The sequence below is a fragment of the Salvia splendens genome, chromosome 7, assembly GCF_004379255.2.
Source record: "Salvia splendens isolate huo1 chromosome 7, SspV2, whole genome shotgun sequence".
NCBI lineage: Eukaryota > Viridiplantae > Streptophyta > Magnoliopsida > Lamiales > Lamiaceae > Salvia > Salvia splendens.
Window position 1 is genome coordinate 6,822,826 of NC_056038.1, and position 16,237 is coordinate 6,839,062.

At 40.8% G+C, this 16,237-nt stretch overlaps 4 protein-coding genes across 4 annotated transcripts; 1 reads left to right on the top strand and 3 right to left on the bottom strand.

The window, feature by feature from the left end:
* Positions 1-4,958: 4,958 nt before the first annotated feature.
* Positions 4,959-5,841, bottom strand: LOC121740947 (pectinesterase inhibitor 6-like). The gene has a single exon (XM_042133611.1). It carries the CDS (start codon positions 5,729-5,731, stop codon positions 5,162-5,164), a length of 570 nt encoding a protein of 189 aa, XP_041989545.1. The 5' UTR covers positions 5,732-5,841; the 3' UTR covers positions 4,959-5,161.
* A 2,798-nt stretch (positions 5,842-8,639) lies between these two features.
* LOC121742714 (peter Pan-like protein) lies at positions 8,640-11,110 on the top strand. The gene is made up of 7 exons (XM_042135949.1): positions 8,640-8,809; positions 8,908-9,090; positions 9,345-9,575; positions 9,686-9,778; positions 9,861-10,048; positions 10,388-10,581; positions 10,798-11,110. Exons 1-7 carry the CDS (start codon positions 8,792-8,794, stop codon positions 10,926-10,928), a joined length of 1,038 nt encoding a protein of 345 aa, XP_041991883.1. The 5' UTR covers positions 8,640-8,791; the 3' UTR covers positions 10,929-11,110.
* Positions 11,111-12,662: 1,552 nt separating this feature from the next.
* LOC121811298 (mitochondrial zinc maintenance protein 1, mitochondrial-like) lies at positions 12,663-14,135 on the bottom strand. The gene is made up of 2 exons (XM_042212127.1): positions 13,569-14,135; positions 12,663-13,034 (listed from the first exon to the last, which is right to left on the bottom strand). Exons 1-2 carry the CDS (start codon positions 13,804-13,806, stop codon positions 12,961-12,963), a joined length of 312 nt encoding a protein of 103 aa, XP_042068061.1. The 5' UTR covers positions 13,807-14,135; the 3' UTR covers positions 12,663-12,960.
* Positions 14,136-14,410: 275 nt separating this feature from the next.
* LOC121811297 lies at positions 14,411-16,237 on the bottom strand. Its single transcript, XM_042212126.1, has 2 exons — positions 15,445-16,237; positions 14,411-14,737 (listed from the first exon to the last, which is right to left on the bottom strand). The coding sequence occupies exons 1-2, from the start codon at positions 16,088-16,090 to the stop codon at positions 14,640-14,642; spliced, it is 744 nt and encodes a 247-aa protein (XP_042068060.1). The 5' UTR covers positions 16,091-16,237; the 3' UTR covers positions 14,411-14,639.

Sequence of the window (16,237 nt, forward strand, 5' to 3'; positions counted from 1 at the left end):
TCTGCGTTCTCATTATTTGAATGTTCCATGCTTCTATATTTTAATTTGCATTGTTGGGCTGTACTCAATTTGTGTTTCTCTAGAATATTCAAATTGGTCATAAACTAAAACTTGGCTTGTGATTTACGTCCATATCAATATTATTTTAAAGAGGAGATTGATATTTAAATCCAAACTTATATATGGGCTTCATTTTAAATTATGTGAATTAAAATAAAAAAATCGAACTAAAATTTGCAATTATCCTAAAAAGTCTAAATTGTGGATGCCCGAATTGCAATTTGAGAGTTGTGAACCTCAATTTGCCTTTCACATAGCAGTGAATTGCGAACTCCGGTCATGAATCGGAATTGCGAATGCCGGTTAAAGCCCTAAACCCATACATCAATTATGCAAACTAAGAAAAAATTGCTATTTTTGATTAAATCAACATCTTTTCAAGTTTATCTAGACCATAATATTTTGAAGAATCGAAGTTTTGTCCAATTTTACCAAAAGATTAGTTTCATAGGATGATTGTGAATTGTACTAGTAAAATTTATGGTTGAATTCACAAGATTTAAAAGCTACTATGATATTTACAAGAAATTAATTAAAAAGTTTGATTTAAATGATAATTCTTTTTGTATTTTGTACAGTTATGTTCTGTATATATGGATTTACTGAGAATTGATTTTCCTACTAGAGGTGAGAATGATGAATAACGACATATAATCACCAAACAAGTGGAAAAGTCAACGATGAATTATTACAAAATTATAATGATGACACTAGCGATTGTAGCTAACTACCAAAAGTGATAAAATCGAACTTAAAAAAATCCGTGTAGATATATGATAGTACTAAAACTTTATGTGAATAACAAATTCGTCTACAAAACAAAACGCTGTATTAAACATATCTTTACACAATCATAAAGAGTTATGAGTAGTAATATAAAATGTGAAATACTCCAAATCTCAAACTCGATTATCAGTTAAACTTGTACATTGCGTTTGCGTACACACTTTATTCAGTAATTATACTATAGAGCATCAACTTCAACACCACTGATAATATTTTATAAATTTGATTATTTCTTCACTTCGTCTAATCATGCATGTGGACGGATTCTACTATGTGCAGCCATTCAACATATATTTCTGGGCATTATGTAATATTCCTATTTCATTTATAGTGAGAATATGTATTAGGTCATCCACAACGCTGTCTCTATACCGTCTCTTAAACCGTCTCTTAACTACTATTTGAGCACTATTTGAGGGCCCCACTGTCCTTTTTGCCTCCATCTCTTAACTAAGAGACGGAACCTGCAACGCTCCGTCTCTTAACCGTCTCTATACCGTCTCTTAATTACTATTCATTCAATTTAATTTATATTTTTTTAAAACCCAATTCAATTTAAACAAACACACCTTATTAAAATTAAAACAAAATAAAAAAACACACAAAATAAAAAAACACACAAAATAAACACACAAAATAAAAAAACACACAAAATAAAAAAACACACAAAATAAAAAAAAAACTAATCGGAAGGGCTAATCATCCTCCGGAGGCGGTCGAGGTTGAGGGGGAGTCGGAAGGCCAAGTTGTGCTGTCATATGCACAATTCCGTTCCACCAGGCCGCGTATTGGGAGTGCGAGAAGCGGGAAGTGTCCGCCATTGTGGCGGTCATGTACGCCACCATAAGTGTGTCCGAGCCTCCTCGCGAGCCCGATCCTGAGCCGGCTGGCTTGATTCGCCTCGGCCCTTCCTTGCTCTAGCCGTTTTCACCGCCTTCGTCCCTTGCGGCCGACGGCGCCTACTCGCGGATCCTCCTGCATCGCCGACCGTACCCGCAAACTCCTGGGATTCAGCATCATGTTGGCTGATGCCTTCAGCAGTGTCACCACCAGACGCACCAGCACTAGACGAGTATTGGCCACTCGCCGTATGCTTCGTGCGCTTCGAGTTTGAGCCCGAGCTGGAGCGGAAACCGTCGGCCCATCGTTCCTCGTCCTTGACGACTTCCAAACATCAACAAATCTGAATTGATGTCCCTCGTCCTGGTAGTAGGCGCGCAAAGCGGACGTCAAAATGTCGGTGGCCGTGGTGCCGTTTTGGTAGCGCGCCTCTTCAGTCGAGTAGATGCCGCAGAATTTTTTGACCTGTCGGTCGACTCGGTCAAAGTGACAGCGGATCATTTTAAGTGTGCGCTTGCGGGAGCGGTTCGGCTTTATTTGGTGGTAGACCTCGACAACCTTTCCCAGAAACACTTCCGGGTTTGTTGATTTCCGACGATGAGATCGTACGAGACCGTGATCCAGGTGTTGTACACCGCCATCGTTTCGAGGTTGTTGTACGGATGTCGGCCAAGATCCTCTTCCTCTTCTTCCTCCTCGTCCTCGCCCGTCTGGGGTTGTACACTGCCTCGGCCACCTCCACCGCCTCGTCCACTTCCACCGCCTCGCCCACTTCCACCGCCTCGGCCGATGCCCGGCGTGGGATCAACTGGAAAATCCTCCCGGATCTAGGATAATCCCTGCGAAAACCGCGGGACGTTGGGACGAACATATGCATCAAGGTCAAAATTGGGTGGTTGGTACCCCCCCGGCGTCGCCGAACCCTGCGTCCCCGGCGTTGACGAACCTCCACCACCCAATGTGTTGATCATGTTCTCCCAATCGCCGAACGAGTTGAGATCCCACCCGCCGAAGCCGGAGCCGCCATAGTTGCCCTCGCCGTCGCCGGACATCTTGAGTTGGGTTATGAAAATTTCAGTAAAAATTTGAGAGAAAATTTAGATGATAGGAAGAATAGATGTGTAGTTGTGTGTAAATGAGGATGAGTTTAGGAGTATTTATAGAGTAAAAAATTTAATAAAAAACAAAAAAATTATAAAAAAAAACAAAAAAACGGTAATAATACCGTTACATTTTTTTTTAATTTAAATTCGAATTTTTTTTAAAAAAAAATATTTATTGCGTCAGCACGTGACGACGCCCACTCGCGGGCCGGCGAGTGGGCGTCACGCACGACGCCGGGCTGCGCCACGTCGCCTAGGCGCGTGGCGAGACAGCTCGTCTCGTGGCTCGCCGAGACGAGACGCGGGACGAGACGGGACGAGACGGAGGCTGCAACGCGTCTCGCCGGGGTCTCGTCTCGCCAGGACGAGACGCGAGACGCCGGCGAGACTCTTATACTTCTATTTTAGAAAATAATAGTACGATACTGTTAAATATAATTGTTTTGTCTCCGAGGAGTGACAGGATCGGGGGCCGGGCAGCCAACACCACCGTTGGTCCATCAAAAAATTCTATTCGATTTGTTCTTTCGAATAGTTGGAGACATCGCGTTCAACATATTTGACGAGTCCTGTTTTCTGAATCTGTCACTCCAGTTTAGGTAAGCCAATCATTATTTTATTTATTTTGCAATATTATTAAATGACATATTGAAACTATATAGAGACTTATATATAATCAAAATATTAAACAATTGTGTGTTTAATTGTATTAACGAATCATTATTTTATTTATTTTACATTATTATTACATGACATATTGAAACAATATAGAGACTTATAATCAAAATATTAAATAATTGTATATTTACTTGTATTTCATACAATTGGAAACGAAATATACTCACTTTCGTAATAAGATGAAAGATCTTATAAATAATGTGGTGAGATGAGATCTGAGTGGAGGGTGTGTAGGTCCCACGTAGGTGGAACTTCGTTTGCACGTCGCAGTGAATCCGAACTCCGGCGATGTTGACCCTTGGTCTGAAATATAATATTGGATGTTGCCACGCTGGCAGTAGCAGGCTTCCCTAGTCAAAATTTGAGTCGAAAGTTTCATCTGGCCCGACCATTTTTGATGAATTTTTTTTGTGGCCTGTCTAGATGTTACCAAATAAAACACAGATGCATCTTGGGTATAATTATATTCATCACTCGTTAGAGCATCCACAACTGGTGCTCCGATGTGCGCTGCAGGGCCGGGGAGACAGCTCGCATGGAAAGGATAAATAACTCGTGCAGAAGAGAAAATTGTAGTTAATTTTACATTCAATTGTTTTTTTGTTATTGTACTAAAAATATATCCACATACGCTATCCTTCAATATCGTATTGAAAATACTTCAACACCTTCAATATCGTATTGAAAATACTTCAACAAGTTAAATGAAAGATGAGACGATCTAGACTTGACAATTAAGTAAACAAATGGTTTTAAAATAGATGAAATGTAGGTTACTAAGATGCTATTGGTATTTGTTAGGAAATCTCCAATTGTTTGCACAAATTTAATTAGAGTGTAATTAATTGTGTACCAGAGTAAACCTAAGAGGTATGTGATCGAGCGGCATGAGGCTCATCTATCTTCGACCAAATGGCTGGGGGGATCGATCCACGCCTTTGGGTATGGAGCAGTCAACACGAGGAATAATCATTGGTTCGCGGGTTGATTCCCTTGGTCTAATAACTAGAAAATGGAGTATATATATCGGAGAGATTTGAGCGAAATTATATCGAAATTTGGCATCTAGAACTTAGATAACCACATACTCCATAGTAACGAAGATGATAGTAATACTAATTCATGTGGGCTGGGTTCCCAATTAAAAAGGAATGCAATGTGAGTAATCGGTTTTAGAGGTAAGCCCATCACGCATGTATATTCCTGGTATATTTGTAATTTAATTACAAATATGGGCTTTAGCTATGGATTTGGACCTCTCTCGTATAATAAGACAATCTCATACATAAATTTTATCTTTAAAATAATTTTTTCTTGTCATTTATATTCGAGAAATAAACCTCCTTTCATATGAAAAAGAAGAGTAAGATACCTAAGAGTCAGATATCTAAGGGGAAATAAACTTCCCCAACTATTATTACAACTTACTATAAATTTTGATATACTATTTGTAGTCATTATATTCAAGATTAACTTAAACATGATCAGTTGTCAGCTTTTCTCCAGATAAAATAAACGTATACAAATATGACATATATTTCAGCCTCTCAGGCCTTTTACATGTTGACAATATATATACACACAAATATGACATGTTAAACAAAAATCAAACACATAATATTACATTTTGATTAGGAACACTAAATAAATACTATAAGTGCTAAAATACATACATAATCTTCAACTAATACTAGCTAGTCCTTTACTAAGCATCCCGGGCCAGTCGTAGCGAGTTTATTAACAAGCGCTAGCGCGTTGCTAGTCATGTAAGTAGCATTGTTCACACGATTTATGAGATTTACGACACGCTTTCCCTTGTTCTGCTCCTCAAAGCCATCGAGACACGTGTCTTCGTCGGTGAGAGCCGCACTGAGCCAAGTCGTAACGTCCCCAACTTGGTTGCTAAATTCGGAAGCACTAAGATTTCTAAGCACTCCTAAAGACCTGTGAAGATTGTCGAGCGTATCTTGAAAACACTCGACACAATCAGATAGGATGTTCTTGTACCTTTTGCTTTTCAACGCGGCCAAGTACTTAGCAACTATCTTGACTTCTCCAATTGTCACTGACACCCCAGCCCGAGCCCACTTGCTAGGGCTGTCTTTGGCCGTGCTAGAAAATGAAGCTAGCATGTCGACACAGAGACCGGGATAGCGCGTCACACTGCACGCATCTTCGACGTAATCGTTGCCTAATGTGGGGGAGAACCATGACGTCACCACTAGCAACAAGAATATTGGGGAAGCAAACTTCACTTGTGCCATTATAGAAGGAAGAAATAAGTATGAATGTTAAGACATGGAGAAATGAATGATTTCATTCTAAAATGCTAGTAGCATTTTTATAGGGATGGATCATGGTGGTTTTGGATTCGTTGGAAAAGTTTTATCAAGAGTGAGAAGTTTGTGAATGCAATAACTATGGAAGAGATTAATTTTACATGATTTATATGGTCATGTGAAAAAAGTTATGGTAGTTGAGGTTTTCATGAATATATGCTGCTGCCTCTTTATAACATGCCACATGTTTCATGAATGTTGTTTGGAAAAGTTGTAAAAAGGACCAACAACTTTACAAGTAGGATAGATTTTGGATGATAAGCATTTCAAAATTAAGGGTTATATTAAGAAGTTAATTTCCTTTTTTCTAATATTCTTTTGATACATTTTTTGGATGATTAAGTTTTGGGTGTGTTCGTAGTGATAAAATTGTGATTTATATTAAGCTAAGTGATCCCTAAAAACACTATGAACACCTGATTTAAATTTAAACGTACTGTCATCGATTGAACTTTAGATTTAGATAAACCATCAAATCAATTTTATAACTCCACAGATGTGTGTGTGTTCAATCTCGACAGATTAATAGTGACGACATTGACATCATAAAAAGTCCATCGAGCAAGAAAGTAAGCTCTTATCAAATTTATGAGTATTGTCTCTAATTTCTGAATAATGCTTCATCTGTTCCAACTAAGTTGAGTCAAAACTTTTGATCATAAAAAATTGTTGAAATGTGTTTAGATGAATAAAATAGGAAAGATAAATAGAGAATAAAGAAGTTGATTGAATAAAATAAAAGTGATTAAATATTTTATTTTTTTATAAAAAAGACTCAACTTAATTGAACATTCTAAAAAGGAATATCTTTTAATTGGAACTAAGAGCATCCACAATGGTTTTCGCCCAGCCATAGCCTAGCCACAAACTCCTCCTGCCACATCATCAGCACTAAAAATCCCCATGTCACATCATCAAAACAAGCAAATAGCCCATCCATAGCCCAGCCACATCACTCAAAATTATATAAAACAAATAATGAACAATCACACAAAATACGGAATTAAATTTACGCCACAGATACGGGAAAATGCAACAATTTTATTTAAATTTTAAAAAATTTACATTTTAAAAAATTACATAAATAAAAAAACTAACTCCGAGTAGTCCTCCGCGCCCATACCTCTTCAATTAAATCCTTTTGGAGTCGAATATGAGCTTCCGTTTGGCGCATGTCGTCATGTGCATGAAGTGCAAATCACGTATATATAGTGTTTCGAAAATAAATAAAAAACCGCTCGGCTATGCGCTGGGCGATCCGGGCGCTGCAATGGCGCCGAGCGGATCGCCCAGCGCATAGCCCAGCGGATTTTGACCGCCTAGCGCTAGGCGAAATTCATTTCCGAAAAACTGCTCGGCGGTTTTCGGCTCCTGCAATGGTCGCCTAGCGCCTAGCGCACCGGCGCTCGGCTAGGCGGTGCGCTAGGCGCCATTGTGGACGCTCTAAGGGAGTATATATTATAGGTTAGAAAAAGTTAACAACTAAAGAAAGAAAAATAAGTAAAACTAAATTATCTAAATAAACCACACAAATAAAAACAAATTCTCAAACAAATAAATCCACTAAGCAAGTGTGATGCGTATGATTTTGACAATGATAAAGTCATATTTCCTCAGTCTTGTAATAATTTTTTCTATTTCTTTTTAAAAATTTTATTAATTATTTTCTATATAATAAAATGGACTTCATTTACCTTTTTATTTTTTCATAAAGAGAAATATATCACAAGAAAGTAACAAATTTTAAAGAAAAAAGATAAATTATAGTAATAATACATTCCAAATCATAAAAAACTGAGAGCATCCGCAATGGGCGGACGATGGCACGCCCGATGGCGCGCATCGTTCGCGCCATCCATCGTCCGCACCCATTGCGGGTGCGTGCCATAGGGCGCGGAGGATAGCGCGGACGATGACCATCATCCGCGCCATCGTCCGCCCCATTGCGGCTGTCGCAGACGATGGTCATCGTCCGCGCCATCGTCCGCCCCATTGTGGAGGTTGCGGACGATCGACGCGGACGATGACACGCGGTTTTGATTTTCTGTTTAAATCTCGTTTCTCATTCAGTTGTGCATACGAACATATCGACTATCTCTTTACATATTCTCTCTCTACATCCAACCAAAATGAATCTCGGCGACACCAATAGTTCTAGTTCGTCTGAATCCGGTGGTTCGCTTGACGAAGCATTAGATGCAGCCGTTGAAGAGGCCATGGCGGCATGCTATGAGCAAATGCAGCGCGAGAAGGAGGCGGCGGCTGAGCAAGTCCATTGGCCTATTCGACTGTGCATCTAGCTCTTCCGGCACATCGACCGACACACCCGATAGAGGGTTACCGTTAGGCTTCGAAGAGGTTCTATCTAGACAGGCCTCAATGCGCAACCAACAGGAGCATGCGCAGCTCATGAGCGACATGATTGAAGAAGTGTGGGCTCGTAACCGCCGTCGCTGAGTTTGCGTTTTTTTAATTCGCATTGTAATGTATTAATTTTTATTAAATGAAATGAAGTTTTTGAAATTCGTATTTTAATGTATTATTTTTTTTAAAATTCGTATGGATTTTGTAAATATTAAAAAAATGATGACGTGGCGCGCCTTAGGACGCGTCTTAGGGCGCCCCACTGCAGGTGGGGAGGTAGGAGGATAAAACTGCTGACGTGGCGCGTCATAGGGCGCGCCTTAAGGCGCCCATTGCTAATGCCCTAATGTCTACTAATTAACCCCAATAAACTAAACTAGTTTACCGTAACCAAAATAAACAAAATCATTTAACCGCAGTATCGCACCACCACAATGGAAAAATTAGGGTTTGGAAGCAGAAATGAATTTATTTCATCACTTAATTCAATTATGCGCGACCGCACTACACAAAAACCTAAAACCCTCCATAATAACTTATGCGCTTCCTTCCGTTTTTCTTCTTCAAATAGCTTCACTTTATAGCCTCCATCTGTTTATCTTCTTCTTGATTTCTCTTGCGATGGCTCGATTTCGTAAAGTAAGAAGCCTTCCTCTAACTTGTTTATTCTTTTTCTGGGCTTCTAACCTGTAATAGCCATATAATTTGTTTGCTGTTTGTGAATGTTGATGTTTCAGAATAAGAGGATTCCCTTTGTCAGACCGATTGGCAAGAAGTTGCCTTCTTCTGTAGACCATGTAACCGGAGATAAAATTCCCAAGAGTTTCGTGTTTTCTCGCGGCAAATTGCCCGGTGTTCTTAGACAATTGCAGACGGATTTGAGAAAATTGATGCTTCCTTACACTGCTTTGAAGCTCAAGGTACGTTTTTATTTATTTATTGATCATTGAATCGCGTTGCTGCTGTTTTAAACTTTGAACTGTTGTGTTAGAAGATGTAAATTAGGGCACTGTGGTGTATTCTGCTTTTTGGGGGTTTGTGTTGAACGGGTCAAATTGGGGTCAAAATACCAAACACTTCTAGAATGTTAGATATGTAATTAATTTTGTTGATGATTGGAGTCAATTGCTGTTGCTGCGTATAATTTGGTTAAGTTGTTGTTTTGAATTCGTAGGAGAAAAAGCGTAACAATATCAAGGACTTCTTGAATGTTGCTGGGCCGATGGGTGTTACGCATTTCCTCATTCTGTCGAAAACTGATAGCTCTCCCTACCTGAGGGTAGGTCGGACGCCACAGGGTCCGACTCTTACCTTCAAGATTCATGGATATTCACTGGCTGCTGATGTTATCAAGGCTCAACTGCGCCCGAGATGTCATAAAGATCTTTTCCAAAATCCACCATTGGTAACTGCACATTTCCCTATCACTATTCATGGATTATGGTTATATGCATCAATGGCTCGAGTGGCTTATTGATGTGATTATTAACTCATATATGTTATTTCGTTCTGTAGATTGTGTTATCTGGTTTTGGGACGGGAGAGCAGCATCTAAAGCTTACTACCATAATGTTTCAGAACATATTTCCTGCTATTGATATAAACACTGTAGGTCTTCGTATTCCTTGACCTTGTCGTCCTTGTCTATGCTTGAGCATGGTCTGAGGTCTTCCCCATCACTGTGTTGCAGGTCAAACTTGCGTCTTGCCAACGGATTGTGCTGCTCAGTTACAACAAAGACACAAAGCTTATTGATTTCCGGCACTACTCAATCAGATTACAGCCTGTTGGAGTGTCTCGAAGAGTAAGAAAGTTTGTGCAGAATCGCCAGGCGCCTGATTTGAGTGGGCTTCAGGATGTCAGTGAATTCCTAACAAGGTATGCTCTCTTTCGATGGATAAAAAAGCATTATGTGGATGACTTACAAAATTTTTCTCTGTAGCACGTGTATATGATAGCAAGAAAATTCCTAACCCATAGGATGTTAACTAACTTAACTCACACATATGTACAGTGTAATGACCCCTATGTTCGGATCATTTCAACATAGTAACTCTTGACAAAAATATGTACGAAATATACTACATTGTTAGTGATTCATAGATACCGTGTAATGTTCATATTTCTCTCAATAGTTTGTTGTTACAAACTTACATTAGATTCCGTCTCTTATCATTTAGTCATGTTTGTTGTGATCCCCCCTTGGCTTCCTCGAAGGTCTGGTTATGGGTCAGAAAGCGAAGTGGATGATGAAGCAGCAACTGTAAGTCTACCAACTGATCTTGGTAGATTGAACCGGGCATCAAACAAGAGTGCCGTCAAGCTTCAAGAGATTGGGCCTAGGATGACGCTGCAGCTCGTTAGAATTGAGGAAGGATTATGTTCTGGTGGAATAATATTCAGTGAATTTGGTAAGACTTCTGCGATTTGATTGTTAACACACTAATTGATGTGTAGTGCTTCTATACAAACCCTATAAAACTTGAAACCTGCTAGGTCCTCTCTACATGTTCTTTTATTAGTGTTAATTTCCACTGACCATTGAATTCTTTTTCCTTTTCTTCACACAAAATTATAAACGAGATTCACTCGACTCACATTCTGTAATCTTGTTTTTTTCATTTCAGGAGACAAGATATCGAGCAAGACCGAGAAAACCGAAAATGCAGGTGAGCAATCTGAGGATGATGAAGAAGAACAAGACGATGAAGGCGAAGAACAAGATGATGAAGACGAAGAACAAGACGATGAAGACTAGCTCCTGTCACTATCTACTCCTTGCTGCTTTCCGTCTTCTTAACACACAAGAAATTCGTTGTTTCCTAACGATTTACATTCTTCTGTAATTTTAGTCCATTTTGGTCAATTTTGTTGAAGCTGAGGTGTATTCCAAGAAAGAACAGGGCTTCTTATTTATTACTAAATGTTACTACAAGACAATTTAGAGCATCCACAACCGTGCTTTTGCCAGCGAGCACGGTTGTGGGCCCGATCCCACTTTTTTGCCTGCTCTCTGACAAGAGCACAACACCCACAGCTGTGCTCTTCCGCAAGGACGAGCACAATTCAATCTAAAATTCAATTAAACAAAAACATTTCCATAATATTAAAATTCATTAAAAAACCACAACAAATATTACAAATAAAATAAAAAAGACATAATTAAAATCCTAAAAATTACAAATTACATAATTAAAATACTAAAAATTAAAAATTACATAATTAAATTCCTAAAAATTAAAAATTACATAATTAAAAACTAAAAATACCCCCGTGAACGACTACTCTTCCGGCGGCACTAACCCCAATTGTCTTTGGAGGCCCAATATCATGGCCTCGTGCGATCGAAGTTGCGAGGGGGTCATAGTGGACCTATCGGCCATATTGAGTTGGGCCAAAAGCTGCCATAACGAGTTGGTGGGGGGTGGAGGTGGCGCATATGGAACGGGAACGGGAGCGGGAACTGGAGCATCGGCGGTTGCAGCCGCGGCTCGACGGCGGTTGGCCGCCGCCTTCTTCCTTCCTTGCGGTCGGAGTTGGGAACCGCTCGGGCTGGCGTCGGGGCTACCCAAGTTAGCTCCAGCGAGTTGGCTAGCCACTTCTTCGGAGCCGGCGTCGGATAGGGATAAATTGTTCACGGCGATGCGCCACCAAAAGTGATCACCGGATCTTCGGAGATTTCCAAGTACGCCGTGAACAATTTATCCATCTCCGCCGGAGTGTACGGTGTGCGGACACCGCGAGTAGGAGGAGTCGGAGTTTGGGAGGGGGCGGTCGGCCTAGGCTCCGGTGTCCACCCGTATCGCCCTTCGGGGGCACCTTGGTTGTCGATTGAGTATGGCCGGTAGCCACCCGGAACACCCGAACTTTGGGTTTGAAGAGGGGCCGAATATTTCATTTCCGGACTAGGAAACGGTTGTGAACCGAACCATTCGGGGTTCCAACCATGGGAGGGCGGGGGGTCATCGCCTTGGCCGAACATTGTTATGATGTAGGAGTGGAAGAAAGATTGAGAATGGATATGAGAGAATGAAGATTAGAATACATATGGGAGAATGAATATGGGAGAATCAAGATGAGATTTGTATAGTTTGGTGTGAATTTTTTGGTGTGAAAGTGGGGTATTTATAGATGAAAATGTGTATTTTTTGGGGAAAAAAAATATAAAAAATTAAAAAGTGGAAAAAACGGATATATTTTTTTTGGGAACTGAAAAAATATTTTTTTTTATTTTTAATCGTTTTTTAATTAAAAACCGATTTTTAATTAAAAAAAATCAAAGGCAACGGCTATGCCGTTGCCCAATCGCTGCTCGCCACGTCGCCTGCTCGCTGGCACGGACGTGCTCGATGCAACGAGCAGCGCCGTACTAGCGGCGCAAGCGCAGCGACAGCGGACCTCGTTCTTGCCAGCGGCACGGACGGACAGACGCCGTCTGTCCACCGTTGTGCATGCTCTTATATTATGCTATTTTTGTTCAATGCACAAAATATCCATCAAAATCGTAAGGTATTATTTCATTCATAAACTAAACAATGTTTCAAGTAATCTAGGAACAAACAACACATTATTTGATAAAAGTAAAATCTCAAGAACAAGGTAAAGTAAAACCTCAAAAACAAGTAAGGTTACAAACAAACTCAAGAATGTCGATGAAAGCTAGGAACAAACCACAAACTATTCGACTGAAGAATGAACGAAGCTGGTCCCATTCTAAGCTCAACGATCCCTCTCCATCGTTGTCCAAGTGATGTGAAATATGTGTGTAGCCTAGTCTACAATTGATGCTTCTAAGCATTCTTGAGAATTTCTTCAGAGGGAATCTCAAGGGTAGCTCCAGCATGCTCTTTATCAGCCTTCACTTCTGCAATAACAGTAAATGTTTGTTAGTATCACGTAACACCAATCACATACTAACATCAACAAACAAATTTCCATAAAACACTATACTCAATATCAGATTGAGCACAGTGACAATAACAATCATTTGTCACAATCGAGAAACTGATAATTCGTCTATAGATCATACAAACAAGAGTTCCTAGTAAAACGTATAAAGATTTGCCTCTTATTTAAGGTTTCTTGTGACATTGCCCGCACTCTCTTGATTATAACAAGAACAGATTGAACTTCAAGGAGAAAGTTTTGTATTAGGGCATTGACCTTAATGAACTTGAATCTATAATACTACCTCATATATTCGGGGATATTCAGCTAAATGATTTGCAAAAAAATCGAAGAATACCATAGAATGCAAAGCATGAATCTTGCTCGAAACAAAAAAAGAATTTATTTAGCACAAAATTACAATAAAAAACTGTGACTGGACATTTCACAAACAGGTGGTGCGCATAACACAAGGCTAAATCAGAATAGCAGTGAGTTGATGAAATCATACCGTAGCCGCCGCGGTCGTTGAGCTTGGCTTGGACGATCATGGTGGATATGAAGTGTGAGGCCTCACGTGCCTCCTCCATGAGGCGGCTGAGGTTGGAGGCGGAGGTCACGTGGCGATTCTCATCGAACTTCTTCCGCACTTCGGCGGCGGCCTGCTTGAGCATCAGGGTATCACCGGCGAAGGTCTTCCGAATGGCTCTCAGCAGCGCTCTGTACGCCGTCAATGCTTCGCTCCCCATTTTCTGCTTGCTACGACGTCGTTTGCAGCACCACCGATCCAAGATGAGTGGAAAAAGGGAAGGAATTTGGAACCGAAAATGAAAAATATTGCAGTCCGATCTACTCCCAAATTGTTTAATGCTTGATAATATATGGGGTTTGGATTCTTATCACTAATTTTATTTTTATTTTTACTTTTATTTTATGGAGTATTAACAACTATCGCCAGCTTCGTCGTGCCTCCAACCTGGCGGCGCGCTGCTTCTGTTCTGGAGTCACCTTTGCTCACCGGCGGGATGGTGGCTCTGTTTGGGAATCTGCCGTGAGTTTCCAGCTGCTGAAACGGAGAGCGTGGTGGCGTGGATTTCTCCTCTTTGTTCTACACTCTCTGCCCTTGTTCCAACTTTGAATATTATCATCAAGTCTTGAATGGCGGTGGGAAAGGACTTGGAGATCTGCTCCGTTTTCTTTATTGGTTCACGTCCTACATGGAAAATATTGTACCTTTGTAAGCTTGGAAGAATGTTAAAACCACTCAAAATTAGGAGAATAAATGTCGAACATTTGATTTGCTATCACATACCAATTTAGTTTGGCCTTGCTATGATGTTATACACCCTGAAGTTCATTTTCTCAATCCGATATAGATACATAGATATTTTGCTGTCACGATACAAACAATCAAGAAAAAGTAACACCTACCACAGTACAAACTTGGATGTTATTTAGGCTTGGGCAACAAATGAACATTTCTAGATCAAAACTTGCAAATTGGGATGTGAAGAATAAATCTTGCTAGGAACATAGAAAACCATCCAAAGCAAGAGGGAGACTTGATAAATGTAATTACAAATTAGGCCATTCGCACATCATGTTTCTTGCGACGCCCTCTGTGATGAGCTTTCTGCAGTGAGTTCTCGCCCACTCTTTCCAACGGGGAAGCACTCTCAGCTGCAGATAAATACCGAAAGTTTTATCAATTGTTTGAAACGAGCAAGCATCAATAGATGGGAGATTTGTGAAGAAGAAACAAGAGACTTGCATGCCATTTTTTAACAAAATAGAAACTTGTATAAAGCTCGATTGCAATAATAGTCCTGACTCGGATCATTCATCTGGGATCTAAAGATAATAGTCATAGGGAAACAAGGAATTTGCATGCCATTCTTTCACCATTAAGAACCTTGTATGAAACTCGATTATAATAACATCCGACTCACAGTTGCTTAGAATCAACCATACGGGAAGATTAAGGAGGAATGTGCAAAAGATTAAGTAAACCAATTCCAGATGGTGAATGTCAAGAACTAAATACAGCTACTATCATAGTTGAAAATAATTTGGGAAAATTAGACATCTGAATTCTGAAAGTTTAATCGTCCCTAGGAGAAAATAATCTTTCAAGCTAATCTACCTCAAATTTCTTATCATATCACTAACAAAAAAGCTGCTTCCATTTAAGAACAGTCTTTCTCACCAATATAATCCCCTTTAACATAATAAGCAGCCACATAATTTCGAGTTAATCATTCAAATAAACCGTAGCGATATTGCATATACCTTCATACTCAAAACTCACTATCTCAATTTCAGTAACAAAATTGTTACTCAGCAACATCGTTTATAAAATAATCAGAGGAAACTAACAAGAGAAATACCTCCAAACTCATCGCCCCAAAACAAAGCCCTAGAATCATCCTCTTCCTCATCGCCATAACCGTGTTCAGCATCGCCGCGGTAGCCCGGCTCACTCCCATACCCAGATTCATTCCCTTGGCTATCGCAATTATTACCGAACTGCCCACACCCGCCGCCCACATTCTCCCTCTCTCCACCCCCCAACCCACTCGCCTCCCTCTCTCTCCGATCACTCACATCCGACGCCCAATTCGGATCCCCGAACAGCTCCCCGCTGGAGTCCGTGGCCAGCATAGGGAAATCGGAGCACGTGCCGTTCGCGGCGGAGGCGGCAACGGAGCAGCCAGCCCTGCGATCGGAGCTCCGGCCGGAGACCGAGCCGCGGCGGCGGCGGCGCTTACCGGTGAACCAGCGCTTTCTCGCGGCGGAGAAGGAGAGCGCCCTGTCGTCGTCGAAGAGGGTGAGCTTGGACATGTCGAGGATGGCGTCGATGGAGAAGGAGGAGGTGGCGCGGTCGGAGCGGCAGGGGCGCTTGGTGTAGGGGCCGTAGCGGGGCTTGGAGGAGGAGTCGGAATCGAGGGTTTGGGCGAAAGGGCGCCAGCTGAGGAGGTGGAAGGCGCATGATTCAATGGCGTGAATTGATTCTAACGCTCCGCCGCGTGACATAGAAGAGCGAATGGTTTCCGATCGAGTCGATTTGGTGAATTCACAAATCCGATTTAGGGATTTTCCAATTGTTGATTGTGGTTGAAGAAATAGATCTGCCAGTTCTATAAATATGCTTGTGACATAAGCATATCATTATTGATTTTA

Coding starts and splice junctions, on each gene's coding strand:
- LOC121811298 (XM_042212127.1), bottom strand. CDS start 13,806: ATGGGGAGCGAAGCATTGACGGCGTACAGAGCGCTGCTGAGAGCCATT. Junction 13,035..13,568: donor CAACGACCGCGGCGGCTACG/GTATGATTTCAT, acceptor CTGTTATTGCAG/AAGTGAAGGCTGATAAAGAG.
- LOC121742714 (XM_042135949.1), top strand. Junction 9,091..9,344: donor ACACTGCTTTGAAGCTCAAG/GTACGTTTTTAT, acceptor TTGAATTCGTAG/GAGAAAAAGCGTAACAATAT. Junction 10,582..10,797: donor AATAATATTCAGTGAATTTG/GTAAGACTTCTG, acceptor TTTTCATTTCAG/GAGACAAGATATCGAGCAAG.
- LOC121740947 (XM_042133611.1), bottom strand. CDS start 5,731: ATGGCACAAGTGAAGTTTGCTTCCCCAATATTCTTGTTGCTAGTGGTG.
- LOC121811297 (XM_042212126.1), bottom strand. CDS start 16,090: ATGTCACGCGGCGGAGCGTTAGAATCAATTCACGCCATTGAATCATGC. Junction 14,738..15,444: donor TTGGGGCGATGAGTTTGGAG/GTATTTCTCTTG, acceptor ATTTATCTGCAG/CTGAGAGTGCTTCCCCGTTG.